At 42.5% G+C, this 27684-nt stretch overlaps 1 protein-coding gene across 14 annotated transcripts in view; it reads right to left on the bottom strand.

The window, feature by feature from the left end:
- Positions 1-27684, bottom strand: part of ATF7IP (activating transcription factor 7 interacting protein) — a 147905-nt gene that overhangs the window by 67522 nt on the left and 52699 nt on the right. For all 14 annotated transcript variants that reach the window (XM_078376099.1, XM_020787893.3, XM_078376096.1 and 11 more), the window contains 3 exons: positions 14912-14995; positions 13114-13259; positions 9673-9810 (listed from right to left, as the gene is read on the bottom strand). In XM_078376099.1, coding sequence (XP_078232225.1) covers positions 9673-9810; positions 13114-13259; positions 14912-14995 — 368 coding nt within the window. The remainder of the gene's footprint in view (positions 1-9672; positions 9811-13113; positions 13260-14911; positions 14996-27684) is intronic.

Below are 27684 nucleotides of genomic sequence, written 5' to 3'. Positions count from 1 at the left end.
GATGTTGCCATGGCTCTCGTAATGACCTTTTAGACCTTCGTAGGACGAAGCAATTGTGGAGACAAGCCATCTAGATATGGTCGAAGACGAAGCAGGTGAAGCCTTGTGTAGTCCATGGAAACACAGAAAAAGCCTTGGGGCTGAACGAAAGTCCCTTGTTCTAGATATATAATAGGCCAAGGCTCTTCGGAGGTCCAGGGAGTGGAGCATGCGCTCGACGTCAGAGGATGGTTCAGGAAATAACGTTGGTAACGAGAGGGGTTTACTGAGATGGAAATCAGAAACAACTTCAGGCAAAAAGGAAACATCTGGATATAACAAAACCTTGTCTTTGAAGAATTGCAGGTAAGGAGCATCTTATCTTAGAGCTGCCAACTCACTTGCTCTTCTAGCAGACTTAACAGCAACTAGAAACGTTTTAAACGATAGTAAACATATATCACATGAAGCCATGGGTTCAAAGGGACGGCGAGTCAGTGCACGTAGTACAAGAGTGAGAGACCATTCTGGTACTGGGAGGATGAATATTAGAAAGTCCTTTCAAAAACAACTTTAGTGTTGGGTTAGAAAACAAACGAGCTGATTCAGAGTCTCTGGGTTGGAAGAAAACTATGGCTGAAACGTAAACCTTGAGCGTTGATAACACAAGTCCCAAATCAAGCAGGTTGTGTAAATACATCAGCAAAGTTTGGAAGGAGACAGGGGATGATTGTAAATGTCTTGATTCAGTAAATTTAAGGAAATTGTTCCACTTATATTTGTAAAGTAAATTAGTGGATGGCTTTCTAGTTTTATCTAGCACCTCTTTGATTAATGGGAAATCCTCCATGCTGTGAGGTGAAGAGACTGCAGGTCTGGGTGTAGAATGTTGCCCGAGTCCTGAGTCAGAAGATGTGGTGACATCGGCAGTCTGAGGACATCCACATCCATCTCCTTGAGGGTGGAGAACCAGGGCTGACGTGGCAACCATGGTGCAATGAAGATGGCCTGTGCTCGTACTGGCCTCATCCTGACCAAAGCCCTTTGGATTAGTGGAACAGGTGGGAACAGGTATAGCAGATTTGCTTGCCAGGGAATCATGAATGAGTCTCCTAGGGAGCGAGCACCCATGCCTGCACGAGATGCATACCTGTTGCACTTCTTGTTCGTGACTGATGCAAACATGTCTACGCATGGTAGGCCCCACCTGTTGCAGAGCCTCTGAAAGATGTCCTCATCTAGTTCCCATTCGTGGGACTGCCCTGTCAAATGACTCAGTTCGTCCGCGAGTTGGTTCTCGGTCGTTGATATGTGATTTGCTACTGGGAAAACATGGTGAAGGTAGCACCATTCCCATAGATGCACAGTCAGGTAGAGGAGTGACATGGATCTTGTCCCTCCCAGTTTGATGATATAAAACATGGCTGTGGTGTTGTTTGTGATCACCTGCACACCATGACCCTGTATCATTAGTAGGAATACTCTGAATCCCTTTATTACTGCTATCATCTCGAGGTGATTGATGTGCAGACTTCTGTCTCTTTGCGACCACAGGGCATGGATCCTATGATGCCCACAGTGTGCTCCCCACCCTGTGGAACTGGCATCTGTAGTGACCTGGACGGAAAACTGTAGAGGACGAAAGGGACGTCCGATAAGATGATGTGGTTTGAAGGCCCACCACTGCAGTTAATGTGCTATTTCTGGGGTAACTGGTAACTTTTTCCTGGAGTCGTCTCGAAGTGGGTCGAACAGGTTTAAGAGCCATGCCTGCAGAGAACGCATCTTTAGACAAGCATGTGGCAGTGCCGACGTCGTTGAAGCCATGAGGCCCAGCAGATGCTGAGCATGATGTGCTGAAATGTAAGAGTGAGGTTGGAACTTTTGAACAGCCTTCCTCAATTTTCATATGCATTCTGGTGGTAGAAAAATCCTTGCTTCTAGGGAATTCAGTCTCGCTCCTATGTAGTTGATGACTGGAGATGGAACCAAATTTACTTTTTAAAGATTTATTGTGAGACCCAAGCTTTGTAGAACATGTAGTGCGAAGCTGGTGTCTCGTAAGGCTCTCCCGTCTGGATTTGGATACTATCAACCAACCGATGTATGGAAAGACTTTGATGCCATGAAGACACAGGAACGCAGCCACTGTTGCCATGCACTTTGCGAAGGTGCGTGGAGCTGTGGAGATCCTGAATGGAAGGGCGCAGAATTGGAAAATCTTGCTTTGGAAGATGAACTGTAGAAACTTTCTGTGATGTTGCTGTATTGATATGTGAAAGTATGCGTGCTTTAGGTCTATCACCAGAAACCAGTCTTTCCTTTTTTGTAGGTGGACAATTGCCTCTAGCGTGACCATCCTGAACCGTCATGTGTACAGATAAGTGTTCAGATCCCTCAGATCCAGAATAGGTCATATCCCTCCGTCCTTTTCTGCACTGCGAAATACCAGGAGTACAGTAAAACCCGTTGGCTATGTCCCGGTGTGGTACTTGTTGTATGGCTTGTTTTTGGAGAAGAGTGAGAACTTCTTCCAGGACTGCATTGAAGGATGTAACTTTGATGTTTCCTAGAGGAGGGAGATCTACGAACTCTAATCTGTAGCCAAATTGGATTATATTTAGTACCCAACCATCCTTTGTGACGTTTGCCCATTTGGATAAAATGGAGCCAAGCGGGTGTTTGTAGAATTTGTAGTGTGTGGAACGTAGGAGTCAAAGATACTACTTTGATTTCTTGTTGGGAGGACGATAGGACTGACACTTTTGAGATGACTGCTGATGCATATAAGACGGGGCAGACGAAGAGAATTGGGAAGATGTGCCTTGTGAGTTTTTGAAGGAAAGGTAAGTGTGGGAGGAAGACTGCTGATATTGCTATTGAGGGTATTGTTTTTGCCACTGATTTCTTTGAAATTTGGGCTGCTGATGGATGGTACAGTGGTGCCCCACATGACAACGACCCCACATGACGACAAAATCGTTTGACGAGTTTTTTTGCGATCGCTATAGCGATCACAAAACGATGGTTCCTATGGGTTTTTTCGCTTTACATTGGTTAGGTGCTTGCTTCGCGAACCATTTGTTCACAAAACAATGATGCTTCCCTTTGCAAAATGGCTTCCCTCCCTTCACAAAATGGGTGTTTTCCGGACAGAGGCTTCACAACACAGGGATTTTAAACAGCTGATCGGCAGTTCTCTATGGGTGATCTTCGCTGGACGACGAGGTATTTCCCCATTGGAACACATGAACTGGTTTTCAATGCATTCCAATTGGGACTTTTTTTGCATGACGATTTCGCTGTACAGCAATTTTGACAGAATGGATTATCGTCGTCATGCAGGGCACCACTGTATATGACTTAGCTGTCTTTTTTATTTTATGCAGGTTTTCCAATGAATCATCTGTTTTCTCATTGAAGAGGCCTTTGGCATTGAATGGTTGATCTTCAATTTGTTTCTTCGCATCTTCTATGATGCCAGAAGCACGAAACCATGCATGGCGCCTCAGTGCCACTGCTGAAAAAATTGTCTTAGCAGAAACATCAGCAGAGTGTCTGGATGCCAAACGTTGGTGTCTGGAGACTGTTAGTGCCTCTGCATAGGTATTTAGAATATCTTGAGTCTCTTCTGGAGCTGACTCTAAAGCTGGGAGGACCCTGGACCATAGCTGTTTTTGGTATGCTCCCATAGCTGCCTCATATTTAGCTACACGAAGCATAAAACTGGCGAAGGAGTATATCTTTCTCACTAAGACGTCCAACTTCCTGCCTTCCCTGTTAGTGTTACATACCGACGTCCCGAAGCTCTAGAGGAGTTGGCTTGTGCTATGATGGAGTTCGGAGCTGGGCGCTTCGCAAGGAAATTTGTATCATCTCCATGAGTACGGTATAGATTCTCAGTTGTACGAGCAACTGGTGGAGGATTAGATGGCAGGGTCCATGCTTCTTTGATAAGATGTATAAGGGCCGGTATGAAGGTTAAGCTGAGTGGATGCGATCTTTCTTGGTCGATGTCACCCAAAATAAGGTCATCTGAGGCAGGAGGGGGTTGCTGCATCTCCATCTTAAGTGTCTTAGCCATTCTTGCAACAATTTGAACAGGAAAAATCCTCAGAAGGGGAAGACGGGTGAGGGTCCCCTGCATCGGATTCAAAGGACTCTGCCTCCACGGGTGATTCTGCTTGGGCTGGAGAGAGAATTTCCCCATCTTGCTCCGAAGAAACAGATGAAAGGATTTCTCCTTGCTTGGAAAGAGGTGGTTGCTGAGAGCCTTTCCTCTTTTGTTTAACATATGTAGTTGCTCTTTGTTGAGTTACTGAGTGACGCTCACTAGATGGGGTTCCTTTCTATGTTGACCTTGACATTGTGGCATGTTTAGAGTGAGCCTTAGAACTGCCCTTTGTTCACAAGTCTTCGTCGACATCGAGGTGGTGATGGAGAAGAGGACGTCGAAGTGGATGTAGTCATAGCGCACTTTCTTATGCCTGCGGTAGTCCTCTGACTTCGAGGATGAGTTGGAGTTGGAGTCATCGCATCGACGTCGGGAGTGCTTCCTATTGACCTTGACAGACTTTATCATCTTGCTTGGATTTCTTTCGATGTCAAGAAGATTTAGTCCAGACAACCACCTCTTTGTGGGAAGATCAACGCCGGTCCGGTGAAATATGTTTCCTCTTCGCTGTCTTTTTACGAGGTGGGGAGTCTTGCCTTGAAGAAGAGGAAGGCGAAAGAGGTGTAGGTGACACCTGCCTGGTAGAAACAGGGCTGTGATGGGCAGAAGTCAGGCTAAAAAGGATAGCCCCTTGAAGTTGACTCAGGCTCAATGAACGTTCGAGCACAATAGGTGATGTTCCTTGATGTCAAGAAGGCAAAAATGGAACAGCTTCCAACAACAACTCACGACCCCGAGATGAGTCCTTGAGGATCAGAGATGGTAACAAAACCGTGACTGGCGGAATAAACTTGTGATCCTTAGGCTTGTCCTTTTTGTCCTGCGAGTCGACTTTTTCTGCTTTGAGGTCTCTTTAGCATTCAGTATTTTCGATGTCGAGGCGGAAGTCTTTTTAGTGGTTGATGAGGAAGATTTTTTTCCGATGGTTTCTTGACTGATTTAGCTACTGACGCTGAGGGAGATGAAATGTTTCTTTCTGACCGAGGAGTAGCCGAGGGATTGGACGCTGTCTCCATGTCTGATGGTTTAGAGGCAGACAGGGTTTTATCCCAAAGGTAAAGCTTGAGACGTTGGTGGTGCGCTTTTAGGGCAGCCTTAGTAAAATTCTTGCAATGGTGGCAAGATTGAGGCTGATGTGAATCTCCCAAACAAAACAGGCAGAGGTCATGACTGTCTGAGAATGGAAGTTTGCGGGAACATGACTTACACCTGCTAAATGGCCCTGACGGGGACATAAAGCAGATAGGGATAAGGTTGAAAGACTCATGGTGGTAATTGGTGATTTCCAAAGGAAAACAAATACTGATGATATAATCAGCACCCCGCAGCGCCAATCAACAAACGAAGCTTCCTCAATCATCAAATAGCGGCAGTATAAAGCCAAAGTAATCAATACAGTCCACAAAACAGAGAGCAGTCAAAGATGGGCCGAATTCAGGGGGCAACAGAAGCGTTTCATGATCGAAAAGAACAGTCCGAGTCAAGCCGAATAAACAAGAAAAAATAATTTGACAAGAGCTCTATCCGAGAAGTTCCTAGCACAAAGGCGGTAAAATGGAACTGAAGGCTGAGATGGCTGGAGCATGTGTGATAGGGGCAACTCTAAACTTTGTTACTTTTTCAGAAAAGCTCTAGAAGATTCCGAGAAGACCAGCGCAGGCGCCGTTTAACCGAAGTGCGTGCATTTACAGAGGCCACGAAGAAGATCTCAAGAATTTTTCATTGCAGCTGCCTCTTCACATATGGTTCTTCCCTATAACAAACTTCCATTTATCTTTTCAGAAGTCTGGAACTAAAAAGCCAGCTTTTAAAAAAATTACCTTGCAACTTATCCAACAAGTAATTTTTAACACCTTGATTAAAATTACAATATTAAGGCAATCAACGATTTTAAAAGACTTTCTAATATACAAAGAAAAATATTACACCTTATTATTACCTTTATGGACCTCACACAATTGATGTTATATTCTTGTAGTACCTAATAGAATCTTTGTAGACACAGTTAGGTCCAGAAATGATTGGACACTGAAAATCGTTTCATAATTCTCACTCTATATGCCACCACAATGGATTTGAAATGAAGCAACTGGGATGCAATTGAAGTACAGCCTGTCATCTTTAATTCAAGGAGCTGAACAAAAATATTGTATGAAATGTTTAGGAACTGCAACTATTTTCATACACAGTCTCCTTATTTCAGGGGCTCAAATATACTGTAATTGGACAAATTTAACAAAATCATAAATAATATCATTTTTCATACTTTGTCAAGAATCCTTTTCAGGCAATGACTGCTTGAAGTCTGGAAAGCTTGGAATCACCTAGCGGTGGGTTCCCTCCTTTGTGATGCTTTACCTGGCCTTCCTTAAAGCTGTCTTCAGTTGTTCATGGGTCTTTCTGCCTTGTGTTTGTCTTCAGCAAGTGAAATGAAAGCTTAATTGGGTTGAGATCATGTGATTGACTCTGGCATTGCAGACTGACTCTGGCATTGCCGTAAAAATTCCTGGGCTGTTTTCGCAGTATGTTTTGGGTCATTCGCCACGTAAAGTGAAGTGCTGTCCAATCAACTTTGCAGAATTTGGACAATATATTCCTATACACTTCAAAATTCATCCAGCTGCTTCTGTCTTCTGTCACACCATCAATAAACACTAGTGACCCAGTGCCATTGTAAGCCATGCATGTCCATGTCATCATACTACCTCCACTGTATTTTACAGAAGATGTGGTATGCTTCAGATCATGAGCTGTTCCAAGCGTTCTCCATACTTTTTTCTTCCCATCATTCTGGTACAGGTTGATCTTAGTTTCATCTGCCCAAAGAATGCTGTTCCAGAACTAGACTGGCTTTTAAAGATATTTTTTGGCAAAATTTAATCTGGCCTTTCTATTTTTGAGGCTTATGAATGATTTGCATCTTGTGGTGAACCCTCTGTATTTGCTTTTTGTGAAGTCGTCTCATTATGGTAGACTTGGATAATGATATACCTACCTCCTAGAGAGTGTTCTTTACTTGGCTGGATGTTGTAAAGGGGTTTTTCTTTACTATGGAAAGGATCCTACAATCATCCACAACTGTTGTCTTCTGTGGCTGTCCAGGCGTTTTTTGTGCGGCAGAGCTCACCAGTGCATCCCTTTTTTCCCTCAGAATGTACTAAACTGTTAATTTGGCCACTCCTAATGTTCCTGCTATGGATGGATGGATTTATTTATTTTGCAGCCTAAGGATAACATGTTTCATGTACATTGAGAGCTGTTTTGAACGTATGTTGTAGGTTCATGGCAACAGCTTCCAAATGTGAATGCCACACCTGGAATTAACTCCAGACCTTTTAGCTGCTTAACTGATGATGAAATAATGAAGAAATAGTCCACACGTGTCAACTGACCATTTACTTTTGGTCCTTTGAAAAAGAGAGTACTACATATTAAAGACCTATAATTCCTAAACCATTCCTCCAATTTGGATGTGAATACCCTCAAATTAAATCTGAGAGATTGCACTTTAAGCCCATATTCATGATTTAGCTGTAACTTGAATTTATTTTGGTAAATGGCCAAAATAACAAAATTTGTGTCAGTGTCCAGTTATTTCTAAACCTAACTGTAGTTATCCATACACAGTGGAAGGCCTGTTTCTGTCTCTGTGCCTGCAAATGTGAAAGCCATCCATGACATAATCACGGAGGACCGCCGAATATCAGCCAAAAGTATTGCTATATATCTGAGAATATCATGTAAGAGAGTTGGTGCCATTATCCACAATGACTTGGAAATGAGAAAGCTGGCAGCAAAGTGGATCCCCAAACTTTTGACAACCAAACAAAAGAGGAAACGTGTGGAGTCACTGGTGGCTGTTTTGGAACATTTTGCAAGAAATGAGTCAGATTTCCTGGGCAAACTGGTAACTGGTGATGAGACATGGATCTACTGTTATGATCCTGAAACAAAGGAACAGTCTAAGGAATGGAGGCACAGTGGTTCCCCCAGGCCAAAGAAGTTCTGAGTGCAAAGGTCAGTGCAGAAGCAAATGGCAACAGTTTTTTTGGGGGGGATAAGGAGTTCTGCTGGTGGACTACCTCCAACAGGGTTCAACCATCAATGCAAAATATTACTGTGCTTTATTGACGAAGATGAGGCAAAACATCAAGGAAAAACGTCAAGGAAACTTTCCAAAGGTATCATCCTGTTGCATGACTATACCTCGTCACACACTGCAGGTGAAACAATGAAAAACTGACGTCCTTAGGCTTTCAAGTGATGCCCCATCCACCCTATTCTCCTGACCTGGCTCCTTCTGACTATTATCTGTTCCCTAAACTCAAAAAACACCTAAAGGGAAAATGATTTGGGAGTGTTCTGGAGGCAATTAATGCTGCAAATGAGTGGTTACACCAGCAGTCCGAAGAATTTTATTTTCTGGGACTTAAGAAGCTGCAAGACAGATGTCACAAGTGCATTGATTTCCTGGGAGAATATGTAGAATAGTGTGGCAGTTACAGCGTCCTAGCTCAATTTTTTCTGGGAAAGGCTCAGTACTTATCAGCACCCCCTCGTAGTTAGCTCTTTGGTGGATTTAACAGAAGAAAATCAACATGGCATTTCCTCCATAAACTTGAGATTGGTATGGCTGGATGAGTAAATATTTCTCTCTCTCTCTCTCTCTCTCTCTCTCTCTGTATGTGTGTAATAATGTGCTTAGAAGCTAAATAACGTATTTTACTTTAATATATTTTTACTTTTAACATCTCTGGTATTTTTAATATGCTTTTAAAATACTATTAATGAGTACTTAATGTTACAATGCTTTTACTTTTCATTGATATATTACAGTGATGTATACTCTGCCTTTATAGGCTAAAAGCTCCTGTATTTTTAGAATATAACTTAAAACATTCTTTTAACATTCAATCATATTTTTGTTCCTGCGTATTAAGTATTGCCTATAACTTATGTTTTAACACCTTTAACATTTCAAAAGTTGCAAGGATGTATTTTTAAGTATTTGCTCCTACTGTTTTCTTCATAGCTGTTAAGACTTTTGGATGTCAGAATGATTTCAAATTAATTTTGTACATACGGAACATAGAAGCAATGTAGATAAAAATAGTTTGTAGAAATAGATGAACTGAAGTTGCCTGTCATAATTACAACAGTGAAGAGACTTATATTTTAATGCCCAGATAAATTTAGGTATGATTGTCTGTGATTGTCTGATTTCATTCTGGAATTAACCCTTTATGGGATAAATGCCAGCTGTGAAAAACAGGCTTCTGATTTTTTCATGTATGTCTACAGAATTCCTGCAGGATTCCTGGGAGGGTCAGGCACCTAATTTTTGGGTCTGACACAACCAACTGAGAAGGTCCACTACTATTACAGGCCAAATGACTGCCTATAATTTCCCCTATTATGCAGGAATGTTACAGGCAGTAAGTGATTTACTTTTAAAAATGATGAACCACCTCTTTTTGAAAAATAGTGCTACAAAGTCTGAAAAGCACATGTTTACATACCTGTAATTCAGTAAGAACAGTTTTATGTCTCTTGCTACATTCAATCTTCTCTACTCTGGTTTTGAGATCTGCTAGAGTCTTATCAAACACCGCACATTGCAAGGCACTAAACTTCTCTTCGAGAAACCGATGTATGACCTGTACAAGTATAAAAAGATTGCTAATGTTACTACTTTATATAGAATCATGTAAGTATATATATATTGTTCTTGAATGCAACAAAACATCTCAATAAAACACAGGTATCGTCATACAGTAAAGTTGGCTTCCCCTAGCTATTTCTTCAGTATGTGGAGATGCTACTGATAAATGTTATGGCATGACACAGAATTTCAGCAGCATGGCAGTTTACCATGTTTTAGAGTGCAAACAAGGCATACAAGGGTCATACATTTAAGCAGCAATTCTTTTAATATATGTCCCAGATATTTCTCTGAAACTAACCTATAAACATAGCAGTCTGAAAACAAATGTGGAGAAATCAATGATCTTTTGAGTATCCAAATAAGCAAGTGTTAAGTTGCTTGAAAAACAATTAGGCATATAGTGGTGCCTCGACTTACGACCATTTCGAGTTACGGCCAGCTCCGGCCGCAAAATTTTCTTCGATTTGTGACCGGAGTTTCCAGATGCGAACAGAAAAAGGCAGGAAAAAAAGGAGGGAAATTCAAATTACTAACTGTTGGTAAGCGAAGAGGCTGCTTCTTTGTAACTCTTTCGCCTCAACGGTTAGAATGAGTGCGACTGGAGGAGGCTTTGGACTGCCTGATAAGATAGGGTGCTGCTTTCTGCTTTTTAAAACTTGTTCTGGGTGGGTTTTGCAGCGTGATTTTGTGCTGGAGGGATTATGTTTCTGTGCTGTGATGGGTCTTGGGGGGGTTTGTTTGGGTTTTTTTTCCCCATTTGCAATGGGTCTTGGGGGGGTTGTTTACTTTTTAGAGTCCCCCCCCCCATTTCCAATGTGTCTTGCAGCAGTTGTTTGCTTTTTTGGGATTCCCCCCACTTCCAATGTGTCTTGCATGCTTCGCTTGCTTTCTGCTTTTCCCCCATTTCCAATGTGTCTTACGTGCTTTGCTTGGTTTCTGGTTTGCTTTTTCCCCATTTCCAATGTGTCTTGCATGCTTCGCTTGCTTTCTGCTTTGCTTTTTCCCCATTTCTGATATGTCTTTCATGCTTCCCTTGCTTTCTGCTTTGCTTTCCCGCCATTTCCGATGTGTCTTGCACGCTTGGCTTGTTTTTCTTTTCCCCCCCCCTTTCGGCCAGAATGGATTAATCATGTTTCCGACCAGTCTTGAAGTGTTTTTCTTTCTTTCGTGAGAACAGATTAATTACATTTCAATGGGAAATAGTGCTTCGACTTATGACCATTTCGAGTTACTACCATCTTCCGGAACGGAGTAAGTTCGTAAGTTGAGGCACCACTGTAGACTGAAAATGATGTTATAAAGTTCTGCATTCAATTTATTTACATCCAGGTTAAGAGAGATGTTACTTGAAGAAAACAATAAACTAACAAGAGGAAAATCAAGATTATCTAGCTGGTTTAGTGTTGGTTAAGGATGGGCAACTTTGTTGGGTCTGGGACCCAGGTTCAGCCTCTGGATCCTGCCACATCTTGCTACTGGAAGCAACCCAAAGTGTTACCCACTTAACTTCTACTTTCTCAAACAGCAGACTGTCTAAGGACTTGTTACAATATACTGATGATTTACAATGGCTTTTAATACAGCAACATAGTCCTATCAATGGGAAACATTACAGCTGAACTCAATGAAACTTTTATCTTAGCATAAAAGGTTGTACTACAAATGACCTGCAGTGACAACTTACTGCAGTGTTCAAACAACTTCAGATGTAAGTTAGTAAAATACACAACTTCAGTACTTGCTAATCTTACCTAACAGTCACATAATGTCATGAACTGAAATGCAATACTCTGTATACAAATATCCTCTGGACTGAAACAGATCATCAATAAATGGTGTATGTGTTGAAATGTGCAAACCCTTGGAGGCCAAATGACTGGATTCTGGCATGCTTATGTGCTGAAATTGAGACCTGTCTTTTCTGGTGGAGTGAAATTATAGAGCAAGCAGCTATCAACCCAGGCTGAAAGTTGTATGGACAAGCCATCCAAAATGCTGTACCAACATGACAGTAGGTCAAATCAACATTCTACATCAATGTTGCATCACAAATACATTAGCCATTAATGATTATCAAAAGAAACATACTAGTAACTGAATGTCAGTCATCCATTTCTACATCTTTATGAAAATAAACATCTGCACAGACCACAGGTGAGTCTGAAAAACTACAAATAAGGATAAAATTTCAGGATCTTCTTAACAACATACAGCTAGACTTTGTAACATCATCTGAAGCTTCACATGAAGCACAACGGTAAGCACAGAATTAGGCAAGTTCCACTGTGCTTGTACCACTAGTTGTGAAATTATGACTGCAAGGTTAATCCTGTACAGTGGTGCCTCGCATAGCGAAGTTAATCCGTGCAGCAAAAATCGCTGCTAAGCGATTTCATCGCTATGCGATTTTAAAAAGCCCATAGAAAAGCATTAAAACCTGTTTGATGCGTTACTATGGGCTTAAAACTCACCTTAAAGCGAAGATCATCCATACGGCGGCCATTTTCGCTGCCTCTTATGTGAGGAATCCATCCCTAAACACAGCGGGCGGCCATTTTTTAAAACCCGGTGGCCATTTTTGAACCGCCGATCAGCTGTTTAAAAATCATCGCTTTGCAATGATCAGTAAGCGAAACAGGGAACTGATCATCGCAAAGCGAAAAAAACCGCATAGGAAACATCGCAATGCAATCGCTTTTGCGATCACAAAAAGTTCATCGCTATGCGGTTTCATCGCTAAACGGAGCGCCCGTTAAGCGAGGCACCACTGTATTTATTCTTTGCAACAATTCCAAAAATAGAGACACACTAGGAGGTACAAGACATTCACAGTAATTCAGAGAAGCTGAATTCCTGTTCTTTAACTTATTGTCATCCTGGTGACCGCAAGTTTTAGTAATCTCCCATCCCATGGCAGTTACAACTTCCCAATGACAAAAGGGCCATGGGACAGAACTAGATGTTTAATGTCCAAAAAACTCCACCCTTGCCAATGAAACATAATCAGTCTTACACAGGTGCAAGTCATAGGAAAGGACTTCAACTAGTGAATGCGATCGCAGGAGAAAATATAATCACTGGGTTTACAGTCACCATAGTGAACAATATGAAATATATGAGAAGCCCAGTATTATTCTTTGAACGAACAGTAGAAACAGAGAAAAATCTGCATACAATAATTTGCTTTTGCTCATTCAGCATAATCCTGTGTAATATTTTGATCTTTAGGATAAAATATTCTTAAAATCTGATGTAGGTGGAGGAGGGAAAAACAGAAGAGGCAAATAAATGCTACCTTTTCTAGCTTCTGGTGAACATCTCCTCTAGCTGTAATTTTTACTTCAAATTCTGTTTCATATTCTTCTGCCATATATCGCCGTCGTTTAGAATGAACATTGTCCATATCCTCTGACTTGGAACGCTTTCTTCTTGATACCTCACCTAAAATTTATATGTTTCATTTAAAATATTTCTTAGGTGCCCATTCAATATTTTGATATTCACAAGTTAACATACATTAATAAAAACAACTCAGTTTGACAGTATTTGAAAGAAACAGATCGACGTAATATATTCTTCAAATGCAGTGGGCAAGAAATGCTATGGACCAACAGCATAGAGTTCATTTATGACAAATAGCTTCATTCACAGCACAACAATGTCCAACCGTATCAGGACCGAAACAGAGCAGTTAAACCCATGTTAGCTCACCAAAAAGAGAAGTAGAGACAGAATGAAAGCAGCAGTACTTATGTCAGCATACTAGGCAAGCACCAGGGGCATGGTGGCGCTGCAGTTAAACCACAGAAGCCTCTGTGCTATAAGGGCAGAAGACCAGCAGTCGTAAGATTGAATCCACGCAATGGAGTGAGCTCCTGTTGCTTGTCCCAGCTCCTGCCAACCTAGCCGTTCGAAAGCATGTAAAAATGCAAGTAGATAAATAGGTACCACCTCGGTGAGAAGGTAACAGCATTCTGTGTCTAGTCACGCTGGCCACGTGACCACGGAAACTGTCTATGGACAAACGCTGGCTCTATGTCTTGGAAACGGGGATGAGCACCGCCCCCTAGAGTAGTACACGACTGGACTAAATGTCAAGGGGAACATTTACCTTACTAGGCAAGCTGGAGGTGGAATTTAGGAAAGACACTTATCACTAGGGAAGACATGGTACATATGGCTTTAAAGCAGTAGCAACAAGAAGGCCAAATGAGTAACTTCCTGAAGTACACTACTTTCAGGTACCCTAAAATAGTACGTGGAGGAAAGGAGTAATATTTTAAATATCTACTACATTTGTTGACTCAGCTTTCTCAGGTAGGCATGGGACATCCAGATTTTTTTTTTTCACTTTGGCTTCCAGAATTCACTAGGAATTCCCCCAGTCAGAATTCTGGTAGCTATGACCAAAAAATCCAAATCCTCCAAGAAGTTTCAGAACACAAACCAGAAAAGAAAACATACTTTCAATGAATTCAAGTGAATGCTTATCCATTTTGAAGAGGCCCAATTAAAAATTAGGATAGTGTTTTCCACATACTCAGATTACTTCTTAGGTATGCAAATATATTTACATTTCGAAGTTTACTGGAAACAAAATAGTGTCACAAGGCTCTATGGAGTTCAGAAAACACAGAAAACTGAGATATCAGTGCTGAAGAAGAGGGAAGTGGCCTGCTAACATCCCTTTATAGTCAGTGGTACTAGAGGTATAGGGTGACACATATTAGAAAGTTTAATAAATTCCCCTTCATTATACAAACGAATTTTAGAAAGAAATAATTTCCTTGCATTCTCATGAACTTCTACTAGAAACAGAGGTAAAACAATGTTCACAGCTTGGTACTGCAAACCAAACCTGGGCTTTTATTTTCCAGTGCTGTATAGCAAACAAAAAGAGGGTTACTATTCTATCAGCTTCTGGGCTGGCTAGAGTCCTGAACAGACACCCTACTTACTAGGGGTAGGGATACACTGCAACATTTTGTAAGAAGTCCTATTTACTTTACTTTAATTGGATTTATACCCCGCCCCTCTAGACAAGGTCTATTTACTTCCAAATGCAATATTTTTCTCATCTTTGCCATACATACTTTTTTCTGGACGTTTTTCTTCTTCATTATTTTCACTTTCTTCCAGTTTGTCCACACCTTTTTCTTTTTCCTCCTCTTTACCTTCTGTGAGAAAAATAAACCATTTTATTTTATACAGCAAAATGTTTTCAGTATGTGTTTAAAATCTTCTTACAATATTCTGAGTTATTTTTTCTGGATATATCAGTTTACTTTCTATCTGTACTGCAGCTAGTTGTGTGCCTTAAAGTAAGAACCAACTTATATAGTGACCCTAATAGGACTTCCAAGGTAAGTGAGATATCTAAGGTATGAGTTTCCATGGCCAAGTGGGGATTTGAACAATGCTCTCCAGAGTTCAAACCCACACTCTACCCACTACACCACACTGGCTGCATACACAGAATGAATGTTATGCACAAGCCTTAAAGACACTGAGCAATCACAACTTTAACTTCAGCTCTTTCAACTAACCTGTCACAGTTTCTGAACATTTAACATTCCATTCTGTTTCAATACAGTGGGGTCTTGACTTAAGAACGGCTCGAGTTAAGAACATTTTGACTTAAGAACCACTCTCATAGGAAAATATTGACTTGACTTACATACTTAGATTTGAGTTAAGAACTGAAAAAAACCCACGTGGGAGGCAGGGAAAGTGCAAAATGTGAACTTTCAGTTAACTGTTGGCCAGTGAAAAGGGTGCCTGTCTGCTTCCTCACTCCTCCCAGCGTTTAGAGAGTGGATTGGGAGAAAGTCTTCAGACTGCCTGGTACTGTACTGCCTGGACTGTATTTTCCCTGCCTTCCCTGAACCTTTCTTGACCTAAGAAAAAAAGAAACAATATATCCCCCTCCAGTGGTCGAAGGCGGAATAGCAGCTTCCCATTAGTTTCAATGGACGGAAAAGAGCAGATACGGATCAAATGGTTTTCAATGCATTCCTATGGGAAATGCAGATTTGACCTGAGAACTTTTTGACTTGAGAACCGCCTTCCAATACGGATTAAGTTCTCAAGTCAAGACCCCACTGTATTTCAAAACTAAAATACTGGATATGACATTGAAAACAGCACTGCTGATCACTGGATTAAGCCACAATTACTTTCCATGTCCTGCAGGATCTAGTGTGCAGGATCTGTTGCATTTGTAACACCTGTGGCATGTCTGTTTTCTTGCAAATGAGGTTCCTGGCAAGAAATGCTCTAAGGGTCAGCTGGTGGTTGTCTTGGAAGACAAGGTCCTGCAGCTAGAGGCCTGTGTTCTAATCTCCACACTATCAGGGAGCAGGCCAGGTAGGTGGGGCTCATCAGCCTTGGAAGGCAGCCCATCTAGGAGAAGGAAAACTCCGATTTCAAACCTCCACTGTCTTGTAGCTATATCCACTTATGGAAAAGGCTTCAGGAGTTAACCTTGAGGCAAAATCTGGAACCGGAGTCCTGGAGGCAGTTCGTGTTGTTCTGGCAACTCTTGCGATGTCGCTGGAACCAGTTGTATTGGTTCTTGCCTTTCCATTGGACTATTTCAGCGACGTGGAGAGGGGGGATTTGCTGCTTGGGTAACAGCCTATCCTCCACATTATTTTACCCAGACTTCATGCTCTGGAGAGGACACCAGCTTTGCATACAGTGTCGAAACAACACAGGAAGTAGCAGTTACTGGTTATAACTCTTCGCTCGATTGGTGCAGAGCATGATGCCAGGAGCCACTTCCGACAGTGGGAGAGGTCACTGCATCTCACTACCGCCCGCCTTAAGCTGGGCAGTCCTCAGCCAGTAAGGTGCTAATTCGCCACAGTGTGTTAGCCTCACGGGGTGCGTGGGGTTTAGGTTGGAAGACGACAAGCAGATCGATAACCCTACACCATGCAACAATCATAAGAAAACTTCTGCCCTAAAGCTGGACACCTGGAATGTTCGGACAATGACCCCTGGCTTTTCTGACAACCTGCAGGAAATAGACAAAGTGCGCAGGACAGCAGTCATCGACATGGAACTGAGTCGACTGCAAATGGACATTGTTGTCCTGCAAGAGATGAGATTGCCAGACATGGGATCTGTCAAAGAAAAAAACTTCTCATTCTTCCACAGGGAAAACCACTGAATGAGACCAGGGAATATGGTGTTGGCTTTGCGGTCAGAAATACTCTGCTGAGATCCATTGTTCCACCTACTGTGGGGAATGAAAGAATCCTGTCTCTGCAGATCAACTCATCAGCAGGACCAGTCACTCACATTAGTGCATATGCACAAACACTGTCATCCACAACAGAAGTCAAAGACAAATTCTATGATGATCTGGCAACTACTATAAAAAAATCTATCCACTACATCACACTGTAGGAGAGACAGCCACTGTTCATTCTTGGAGACTTCAACACGAGAGTTGCACTGATCACAATTCTTGATCCAATTGTCTAGGCCATTTTGGCATTGGGAAGATGAACGAAAATGGCCAACACTTGATGGAGTTTTGCTGTTATTATGGTCTTTGTGTCAACAACACATTCTTTAATATGAAGCTTCAACACAGAGTTTCCTGGAGATATCCAAGATGTAAGCATTGGCATAAGTTCTATTTGATCCTCACTAGACGTTTTAGCCTTCCTAGTATTACGATCACACACAGTTACCAGAGTGCTGATTGTGATACTGTGTGTAGTAGAGTAAAACTGCGAACAAAGAGATAGTATCACAAGAAAAAGGAAGGAAGACCACGTATTGGCATCAGCAAGACTCGTGATCAGAGAAAATTGGAGGAGTTTGTCCAAGTGCTTGAGGAAACCCTTCCAGGCCCAGCTGATGCTAATGCACCTGAACGATGGGAACATTTCAAGAATGCTGTTTATAACATTGCCTTGTCCACATTTGGCAAGAAGAACAAAAAGATGGCAGACTGGTTCAAAGCCCATTCAGAGGAGTTGATGCCAGCCATAAGAGGAGAGCTCTAGCAGAATACAAAGCCTGTCCTAGTGAGTACAACTTGCAGGTTCTTTGAGTTGCTCATAGCAAAGGCTGCCAGGAGATGTTCCAATGATTACTGGCTTCAGCTCTGCTCTCGGATACAGATAGCACCGGACACAGTATCAAGGAGGCCTTAGGTGTAATACAGAAAAAATCTGCTCCTTTTAAGTCTGCTACAGGCGTGATCATCCAGGACCGAGCACAGCAGATGGAACGCTGGGTGCAGCGCTACTCTGAGCTATATTTCAGAGAGAATGTAGTAACAAAAAAGGCACTAAATAGCATCAAGTACCTACCTGTCTTGGAAGAGTTGGACAGCGAACCAACTTTAGCAGAAATAAAAGCAGACGTGGATTTCCTCGCCTCCGGCAAGGCACTTGGCAAGGATAACATCCATGCTGAACTGCTGTAAAGAGATAATCACCACCGACCTGTCTTTTGTCTTTGCTGGAGGGAAGGTGGAGTACCACAGGACATGAAGGATGCAAACGTTGTCACATTGTATAAGAACAAAGGAGATGGGGCAACTGCAGTAACTAATGTAGCATCTCTCTTCTCAGCATTGTAGGGAAAGCTGCTTGCCCGTGTTGTGCTGAAGAGACTCCAAGGTGCTTGCAGACAGAGTCTATCCAGAATCACAGTGTAAATTTTGAGCTAATAGATCCACCACTGACATGGCATTCTCCCTCAGACAGTTGCAGGAGAAATGTAGGGAACAACACAGCCACTCTTTGTGGCCTTCATAGATCTCACAAAGGCCTTTGATTTGATTAGCAGGGATGGACTTTTTAAAATACTTGCCATGTTTGGATGCCCACCTCGACTCCTTAACATCATCAGGTCCTTTCATGAGGAAATGAAGGGCACTGTAGTTTTTGATGGCTTAACATCAGATCCCTTTGACATCCGAAGTGGAGTGAACAGGGCTGTGCCCTCGCAGAGACCCTTTTTGGGATCTTTTTTGCTGTCATGCTGAAGCACGCCTTTGGAACTGCAACAGAAGGTGCCTATCTCCAGACTAGATCAGAAGGAAAGCTCTTTAATCTCTCTAGATTGAGAGCGAAGATCAAAGTCCAGCTGAAATGCATGCAGGACTTCCTGTTCGCCAATGATGCAGCCATTGTTGCCCATTCTGCTGAAGAGTTCCAACAACTCATGAATCATTTTAGCAAGGCTTGCCAAGACTTTGGATTAACAATCAGCCTGAAGAAAACACAAGTCATGGGCCAGGGTGTGGACTAACTTCCCTCTATTACCATCTTGTCTCAACGATCTCTGATTCTGTCTCCCTAGATGTTGAGCTGGATAAACGCATTGGCAAAGCAGCTAACATGCTCTCTAGACTCACAAACAGAGAATAAGAAGCTGAAGGCATATACCAAGCTCCAGGTCGACAGAACCTATGTCCTGAGCACAGTCCTGTACTGCAGTGAGTCCTGGACCTTTTCTGCATGGCAGTAGAGGAAGCTGAACACGTTCCACGTGCGTTGTCTCCGACGCATTTTTGGTATCACCTGGCAGGACAAAGTTTCAAATAGAGTAGTCCTAGAACAAGGTTGAATTTTTAGCATGTATACATTACTGAAACAGTGATGTCTGTGTTGGCTTGGGCATGTCATGAGAATGGCTGATGGTCGGATTCCAAAAGATCTCTTGTATGGGGAATTAGTGCAGGGAAATCGCCTCAGAAGGAGACCTGCAAGCGGGATCTGAAGGCCTTAGGAATGGACCTCAACAGATGGGAAACCCCGACATCTGAGCGTTCAGCCTGGAGGCAGGTGGTGCATCATGGCCTCTCCCAATTTGAAGAGATCCTTGTCCAGCTGGCCGAGGCAAAGAGGCAGTCACGAAAGCAGCAAAATTAGGGAACTGGACAGCGTACAGATTGTATTTGTCTTCAGCGTGTGATTGTCACTCTCGAATTGATTTCTCAGCCACACTAGACGTTGTTCCAAGTCCTCCATACAGAGCACGTTACCATAGTCTCTTGAGACTGAAGGATGCCTAATCTAATACTTTCCATGTTTCAGGTCTCTACTAGAAACTTGCATGCTTTAATAAGATCAGATTCCAATTGAATTCAAACCATGATCAAACTAATAACTTATCTTTTTATCTAAAAGACATGACAAAGATTTGTAAAAGGTTTTAATTACAGTGGTGCCTCGACTTACAACCATTTCAAGTTACAACCAGTTCTGACCGCACATTTGGCTTCTACTTGTGACTGGAGCTTCCACTTACGAACAGAAAAAGGTAGGGGAAAAAGGCGAGAAAATCAAATTGCTAATTGTAGGTGGCGACGAGGCTGCTTCTTTGTAACTATTTCACCCCATCAATTAGAGAGTGTGTGATCGGAGGAGGCTGCCTGGTAAGGTAAGGTGCTGTTTTCTGCTTTTTAAAAACTTCTGGGTGTTTTTGCAGCACGATTTTGGGCTGGAGTGGGTTATGTTTCTGTGCTGTGATGGGGAGTTTGTTTTCTGGAGTCCCCCCCCATTTCCAATGGGTCTTGGGGGGGTTTGTTTGCTTTTTGGAGTTTTCCCCCCATTTCCAATGGGTCTTGGGGGGATTGGTTGCTTTTTGGAGTTTTCCCCCCACATTTTCAATGGGTCTTGGGGGTTTGTTTGTTTGTTGGTGCTTTGCTTTTTCCCCATTTCCGATCTGTCTTTTATGCTTCACTTGCTTTTTGCTTTGCTCTTTACCCATTTCTGATATGTCTTGCATGCTTCGCTTGCTTTTTTGCATTGCTCTTTCCCCATTTCCGATCTGTCTTGCATGGTCCCCTTGCTTTGCTTTGCTTTTTTCCCCATTTCCGATATGTCTTGCATGCTCCCCTTGCTTTCTGCTTTGCTTTTTCCCCATTTCCAACGTGTCCTGCATATTTCACTTGCTTTCTGCTTTGCTTTTCCCCCCATTTCCGATGTGGCTTGCACGCTTGGCTTGCTTTTCTCCCCCTCCCCTTTGGCCAGAACTGATTAATCCCATTTCCAATCAGTCTTGCAGAGGTTGGGGGCGTGGGTTGGTGATTTTTTTTTCTTCAGCCGGAATGGATTAATTGCATTTCAATGGGAAATGGTGCTTCGACTTACAACCATTTCAACTTATGACCATCTTCCGGAATGGATTAATTCCGTAAGTTGAGACACCACTGTATAGCATTCCAAATTCAATATAAATAAGCCTTTGAAAGAACCCAGTAAGGTGAGGCAACATATGCAAAATTAGTTTACATTCTCTAAGCCAGTGGTTCTTAACCTTTGTTACTCAGATGTTTTTGAACTGCAACTCCCAGAAACCCCAGCCAGCACAGCTGGTGGTGAAGGCTTCTGGGAGTTGCAGTCCAAAACTCCTGAATAACCCACGTTAAGAACCAGTGCTCTAAGCTGCTCCACCTTTGAGCTGTCCAGTGTCTGGAAAATGAATAACGTGGAAACAGTTAATTTTCCTACTCTAAAGGGAAAAGGAAACAAAGGAGGGGGAAAAGGGGGCCGTTCAATATAGTGGACGATTGTGTTTATGTAATATGAACTATCAGGAGCTTCAAGTTTGTTAATTTTATAACCAGCACTAATTTAGTGAATCCTCTGAATGGGACCAAAATTCTACTTGCTGCTTTATTCTACAGAAGAAACAACAGTGATAGCTGGAACTGCAATCCCACCTAATACCTTTTTCATCATGGTCACCAAGGGAAAGAATATTATGCTAAAAACAAAATAATAATAAAAAGAAGACAAAAATGTTGTGGCACCTAAAAGACTAACTGCTGTATTTTAATGTGGATTTTCATGGACAAATCCAGTTACTCAGAAATGGGGAAAGGGACTCAACATACTATACTAAGGGAATCCAATTTCATTACCCAGCCTAGGTGAGGACAGCTTCTGTCTTTGCATTACGGTTTCTAGTGGAAGCAGATGGATATTCTGTCTGGCATGGCTGACATTCCTGTCGAAGCTCTACTTCACTCTATGGGTAGAGTATCTGATATGATTATTCACAAGTTCCCCATTCTGCTATGAATCACCTGCTTGGTATACAAGACAGCAAATGAGAATAGAGGCATAAAAATCAGCTAGAAAGTAAAACTTGAAGAAATGTGTCTTGGAACAACTGATCATACATAACACATATTACAGACTCTGTTCTGTTGTTGTGATGGCAGCAAAGTGCCATTTTCTCCTATTTTGCACCTCTTCATCTTTAGAATGTCGTCCAAGATGTCTTTGGAATGGTTATGGCATTTTACAACTTGACCCACAAGGGAAAATGAATAGAGTTTTCTGACACCTTGAGTCTACAATTTTTACTGCTTATGTTTTGTGGATTTTAGCCCAATTCATCAGATATATGGAGGAACCTTCAGAGGTATGAATTTGAATTTTCTGTTTCTCTTGCACCTATCTACAGTCTTAGATTCCATTCTCAACAGACTCTCTATACTGGAGATTTAAGATATTGTACTGCAACAGTTCTAAGCATATCCATGGGTTGATTTCCAGCAGATGGCTTTGGAAGATTTCTAATACACTCCATGGCATTTGCTATGGAGTCCGACAAGATTTAATCTTATTTCACATACGTTTTAACAAGTAAAAAAGCCACTGGAAGAGTTTGTGCAGGGCAGGATTCCATAGTGATCTATAATCGATTTGCTGATAGGAAATCACTTTTATTTATAGGTTCTCAACACCTGAATTAGATTATGGAGTATAAAAATTTTGCCCCGTTTTAAGGGACCTCACCCCCAATTAGAAATGGCCACTAGGGGTAGATGGGATTATTTTAATTGAACAATTTTGTAAGAAAAAAATGGATGTGAAGGTTATGGCAGCAGTCTTCCAAGTTCAGAGATGTATGGATGTGACCCTCCAACCTCTGGGGATCACCTACCCATCTTAGCAGGGTAGAGCATGTACTGTCTTATAAAAATATTTCAACATGCTTGCTATTGGCTGACTGAAATATATCCTAGTAGGTCACAGTGAATCAGAAAAGAAAGCAACTCAGACTAGGGAAGAAGAAACATGGTCCTGGGCTATGGTTGTTTCCAAAGTATTTCCATCAGTACTGGTGAGCTGGATGTGATACTGCTGGTCTTCTTAATCCTTGGCTAACTACTCAACTGCAACATAATTTGTGGGGAACACTCCCAACTTGACTGAACACTGTAGAATGGACCAGTTTTGACCAACTTGCTCACGTAGCAGCCTAAGGAAGAAAGATGGGATGCTGCTGTAATGTGTAGATATTTCACTCTTTGCTCACAATCTTCTGTGAAACATGAACAACTGTGACTGAGTGTAATTTTTCCTGGATCCAAAAAAGATTAGGATCTTGGTAGTGCCTTGATACGTAGTAAAATGTATAGGTGTATGAGAAGTGGTATTAAAATTGATACAGAATCTCTCCTATATAGATAGTTCTGAAACACCTCAGCACTGATATGCACAACGTTTAGGTTTTTAGCTCAGTATTTCCAGTTGCCATGCCAACCATGGAACTTTTCCAATATTCTCATGATAAACAGTAGAAATATGGCTAGCTTTGATGTAATTGTTTAGCGCTGGGTCTAGAATAAGATGATTTGTTGTGGTTATAGAGATGATATTGTCATCATGGACAAATTTAGTAGAAGTTAAGAATTCAATAGCACAAGGCAGATTTTCCATCCTTGAAACAACAATGAGAGCTTGCAGGCAAATGATGCAGTAACACATCTCTTGAATCCAACTGAACTGACATATGACATAATAATGATGGAAATCCATGTGCTCTTTTGTGCCCTCAACTGTGTTCACGCCACTCAGCAGACCTCTTCCAGGTAAAGCAGGCTGTGTATACTATGCCACAGGCTTACTGTTAAAATCTTTCTTAGCTATCTATCAAACTCGCCTTCACTACCTTTGAAGAGAAGGAGAATGATGACCCAAGAAAGGACAACAGAAAAGGCCCTGGTTTTAAGAATTTTCTTTCAAAACCGCTTGTAGCCTTTTCAAAGCAAGAACAATGGTGTTTTCATTTCTCTTCAATTTGGCCTGGCACAGACTTTCTTTAGGTTCCCCGGTTTCTCAAATTTTACCTTTTATTTCTTTACTGTACTTTAAATCATTGTTAATAATTCAAGGAGTCTTCTGACTAAGGATGGATTTTTAATGAATAAAATTATCTGTATGACATACAACTTTTTGCAGACAAAATTATTTGTGACAAAGTTAATAATTTGAATTAAGCCCTATTCAGTTATTAATTTAAGTATACAGAGCCTCCAATTGACTACAGAAGTCAAAGTCCATGCCTTCTTTCATAATTTTCCTCACCCACAGTAGCTCCACCTGTGGAGACTCTCTGCTTGAAAGAGAGGTTTACTTACCTGTAACTGTGGTTCTTTGAGTGGTCCACTGTGAATTCACACTAATGGGGTTAAGTCTGCGCTCGCGCAGAGATCTCTGGAATATTCTAGAGCAGTGGTTGGGGAACAGGGGTAAATTACTCCAAATTGGGTAAAAGTTAAAATCCTGGGGGTAATGAGCAGAGTGCTACCCCCTCCCTCCCTCCCTCCCCCTCCACCTGCAGTCAAACCTCAAGTTGTAAGCCACCTCTCCCTGTTACTTCCTTGGTTGCAGCAGGGCACTTCTAAATCCTCCGTTCTTTCAGAGAGATCGGAGATAAGCCTGCTTGATTGGTTACAGCTGTGGATTAGCCCAGGGCAATCAATCAATCCGGGGCTTCTGAATGACTGATTCCTCTGGAAAGGACTGCAAGCAAGCAGGAGGCAGGAAAGGATCAGGTTAACAAGGGAAGGAGGGAAAGAAGGTGTGAGAGACCAAGGGCTTCATCAAGCTTATTTAAATGTATGTAGAAAATGTATGGAGAAAGGGAGGGTGGGTGGATGTGTGTGTGAGAGAGAGTGAGCGTGAGTGAGAGATACTGACTCAAAACTATGAAAAAGAAGAGGCAAGCAAAAGAGAAAACTTGAATTAAGACAGGGGGAAGGGTTGCTTTTTAAGGTGCTGTCTAGGTTCATCATTGCTTTCCTTCAAAGAAGCAGGCATCTTTGAATTTTGTGGCTGCTGTCATCCTTTGCACTGATCATGGAGCCCAAGAAAGTAAAATCTCTCACTGCCTCCATATCTTCCCCTTCTATTTGCCAGGAGGTAATGGGACCAGTGGCCATGATCTTAGCTGTTTTGATGTTGAGCTTCAGACCATTTTTTGTGCTCTCCTCTTTCACCCTCATTAAGAGATTCTTTAACTCCTCCTCACTTTCTGCCATGCTTCTGCACAGTCAATGAAGCAGAAGTAGATGTTGTTCTGGAACTCTCTGGCTTTCTCCATAATCTAGCGCATGTTACCAATTCGATCTCTAGTTCTTCTGCCCCTTCGAAATCCAGTTTGGACTTCTGGGAGTTCTTGGTCCACATACTGCTTGAGCCTACCTTGGAGGATTTTGAGCATAACCTTGCTAGCGTGTGAAATGAGTGCAATTGTACAGTAGTTGGAGCATTCTTTTGCACTTCCCTTCTTTGGGATTGGGATGTAGACTGATCTTTTCCAATCCTCTGGCCACTGCTGAGTTTTCCATTGATGATGATAAAAAAGCACACTGGTATTTTGATATTGGGCTATGGCACCAGGGTGGGTGAAATGACCTTTAGCCTAGTTTAACCTTTTTCACACCACACACAGAATGATTAAAGTGGTAGAGAAAGCCCCCCCCCCAATTCTGCGTTGGCTGTCTCTAGCAAGCATGTCATTGCTAGCACCACTATGGCAGCAACAGATGATGATTAAATCCTCTGCGAGCTTGCTAGGCACGTTGGACACCTTAATACTTCCGATACCACATAATGGCTGGAGTGCAATGTGTTCCAGCAAAAATAGTGCACATCTTTATCAAATTTGGTGCATCCTGCTAGTTCAGTAAACAGCCTGTGTAGATGCAATAATATTTTTAATTCAAATATGTATGATTTCCTTCCTTTCAAATCAAGGGGGTAATGTCGGTGTATAGAAATTTGGGAGGGGGACGGTAAAAAAGTTCCCTGACCCCTGTTCTAGAGCTTAATGCTGTTAAACAAAGTACCGCCCCCTGAGCCCACGAGGTCCACCCGCCCTCAGAGTTACCTCAGTTCTGGTAACAGCCCGCCGCTGCATTAGTAGATACAGAAGTGATGGACAGAGGGGAGGATGGGTGGGAAGTGTGAATTCACAGAGGACCACTCGAAGAAACAGAGTTACGGGTAAATAACCTTTCTTTCTTCTTCTTGGCTAACAACTCGGTGTGCATTCACAGAGACTACTCGTGGTGAATGCACACTAATGAGTGACTGACAAGCTTACCTCAGAGGAGGAGAAACGTCACTGAAGGATGGATGACAGAACTGCCCTCCCAAAAGATGCATCTGCCTTCACTCTCAGGACTAATCTGTAGCGTGTAGCGAAGGCACATGGTGTAGACCATGTGGCGGCCTTGCAAATATCAGGAATCTGAATGCCACATAAAAAGGCTGCAGAGGTAGCAGTAGCTCTGGCCGAGTGTGCCCTGACGTTGATGGGTAAAGGTTTCCTGGCTAGTTGGTATGCCAACTTAATCATTGATACTGTCCACCGTGATAAAGTCTGAGAGGAGACGTGGGATCCTCTGTGAGGTGGGTGAGGAGACATAAAAGGCCTCTTAGACCTTCGGAAGGAGGTGGTACTGGACAAGTAGAATGCCAAGGCTCTCTTAGTGTCCAATGTGTGAAGGGACCTTTCCAGGTCTAACATGGGTGACGGGAAGAAGGTGGGAAGCACGATCAGTTGTGAGAGATGGAAGTTAGAAACTATCTTAGGTAAGAAGGAAACGTCCGGAAATGAAGTAACTTTGTCCTGGTGAAACTGAAGAAATGGCTTGTCAATTTTTAGGGCCGTGAGTTCAGATGTTCTCCGTGCAGAAGTGATGGCCACAAGGAACAGAGTTTTGAGGGAGAGCAGGTGTTCCGAAGTAGTGGCGAGGGGCACAAAAGGAGGCCTCAAAAGGTAGTGGAGAACGAGGGACAGCGACCACTGTGGAGTAGGTGGTGGGACAGGAGGGAGCATGTGGACCACACCTTTCAAAAATTGTTTGAGCATAAGGTGCCTGAAGATCATGGTAGAGTCACAGTCCCGAGGTGGGTATGCAATGACAGCAAAGAGGTAGACTTTAATGGTTGATAAAGACAGTTGTTGGCCAAACAGATCTGTGAGTAACTGGAGAACAGCATATAGGGTAGTTGGCTTTGTGGGTAAACTGTGGTGTTTAGCAAAACGGAGGAAGGTAGCCCACTTGTATGAGTACAATTTAGTGGTGGATGGTTTGCGGGAATGTGCCAGGATATTTTCTATCGAGAGCTGATCCGCCACACGGTGAGTTGCAATGTTTGAAGGTCCGGGTGATAGGTCCGTCCCTGATGTTGAGTGATAAAATCTGGTATCAAGGGCAGGCAGATTCGGCTGGTGCTGATGGAACATAGGGTAGTGAACTATGGCTGTCTCGGCCACCATGGGGCAATGAGAATCACGTTCGCCTGTTCGCGCATGATCTTGGATATGGTTCTGAGTATCAGGAGAATGGGCGGGAAGAGGTACAGGAGGTTGGTGAACAAGTCCATCAACAGACCGTTTCCATGAGATCCTTGGCAGATGCCCGCTTTGGAGCAGAAGAGATCGCATTTGGCATTTTGAGGGGTGGCGAAGATGTTGATCTTGGGTTATCCCTAGAGGTTGCAAAGGTGTAGAAAGGTTGGTTTGTGAAGGGACCACTCGTGAGTTTGTGTCCGCATGTGGCTGAGCTGGTCCGCTATGACATTGT

This window comes from Pogona vitticeps, chromosome 5 (assembly GCF_051106095.1).
Source record: "Pogona vitticeps strain Pit_001003342236 chromosome 5, PviZW2.1, whole genome shotgun sequence".
Taxonomy (NCBI): Eukaryota; Metazoa; Chordata; class Lepidosauria; order Squamata; family Agamidae; genus Pogona; species Pogona vitticeps.
The sequence above is the reverse complement of the archived record's forward strand: the minus strand, read 5'-3'. Positions and strand labels throughout refer to the sequence as shown.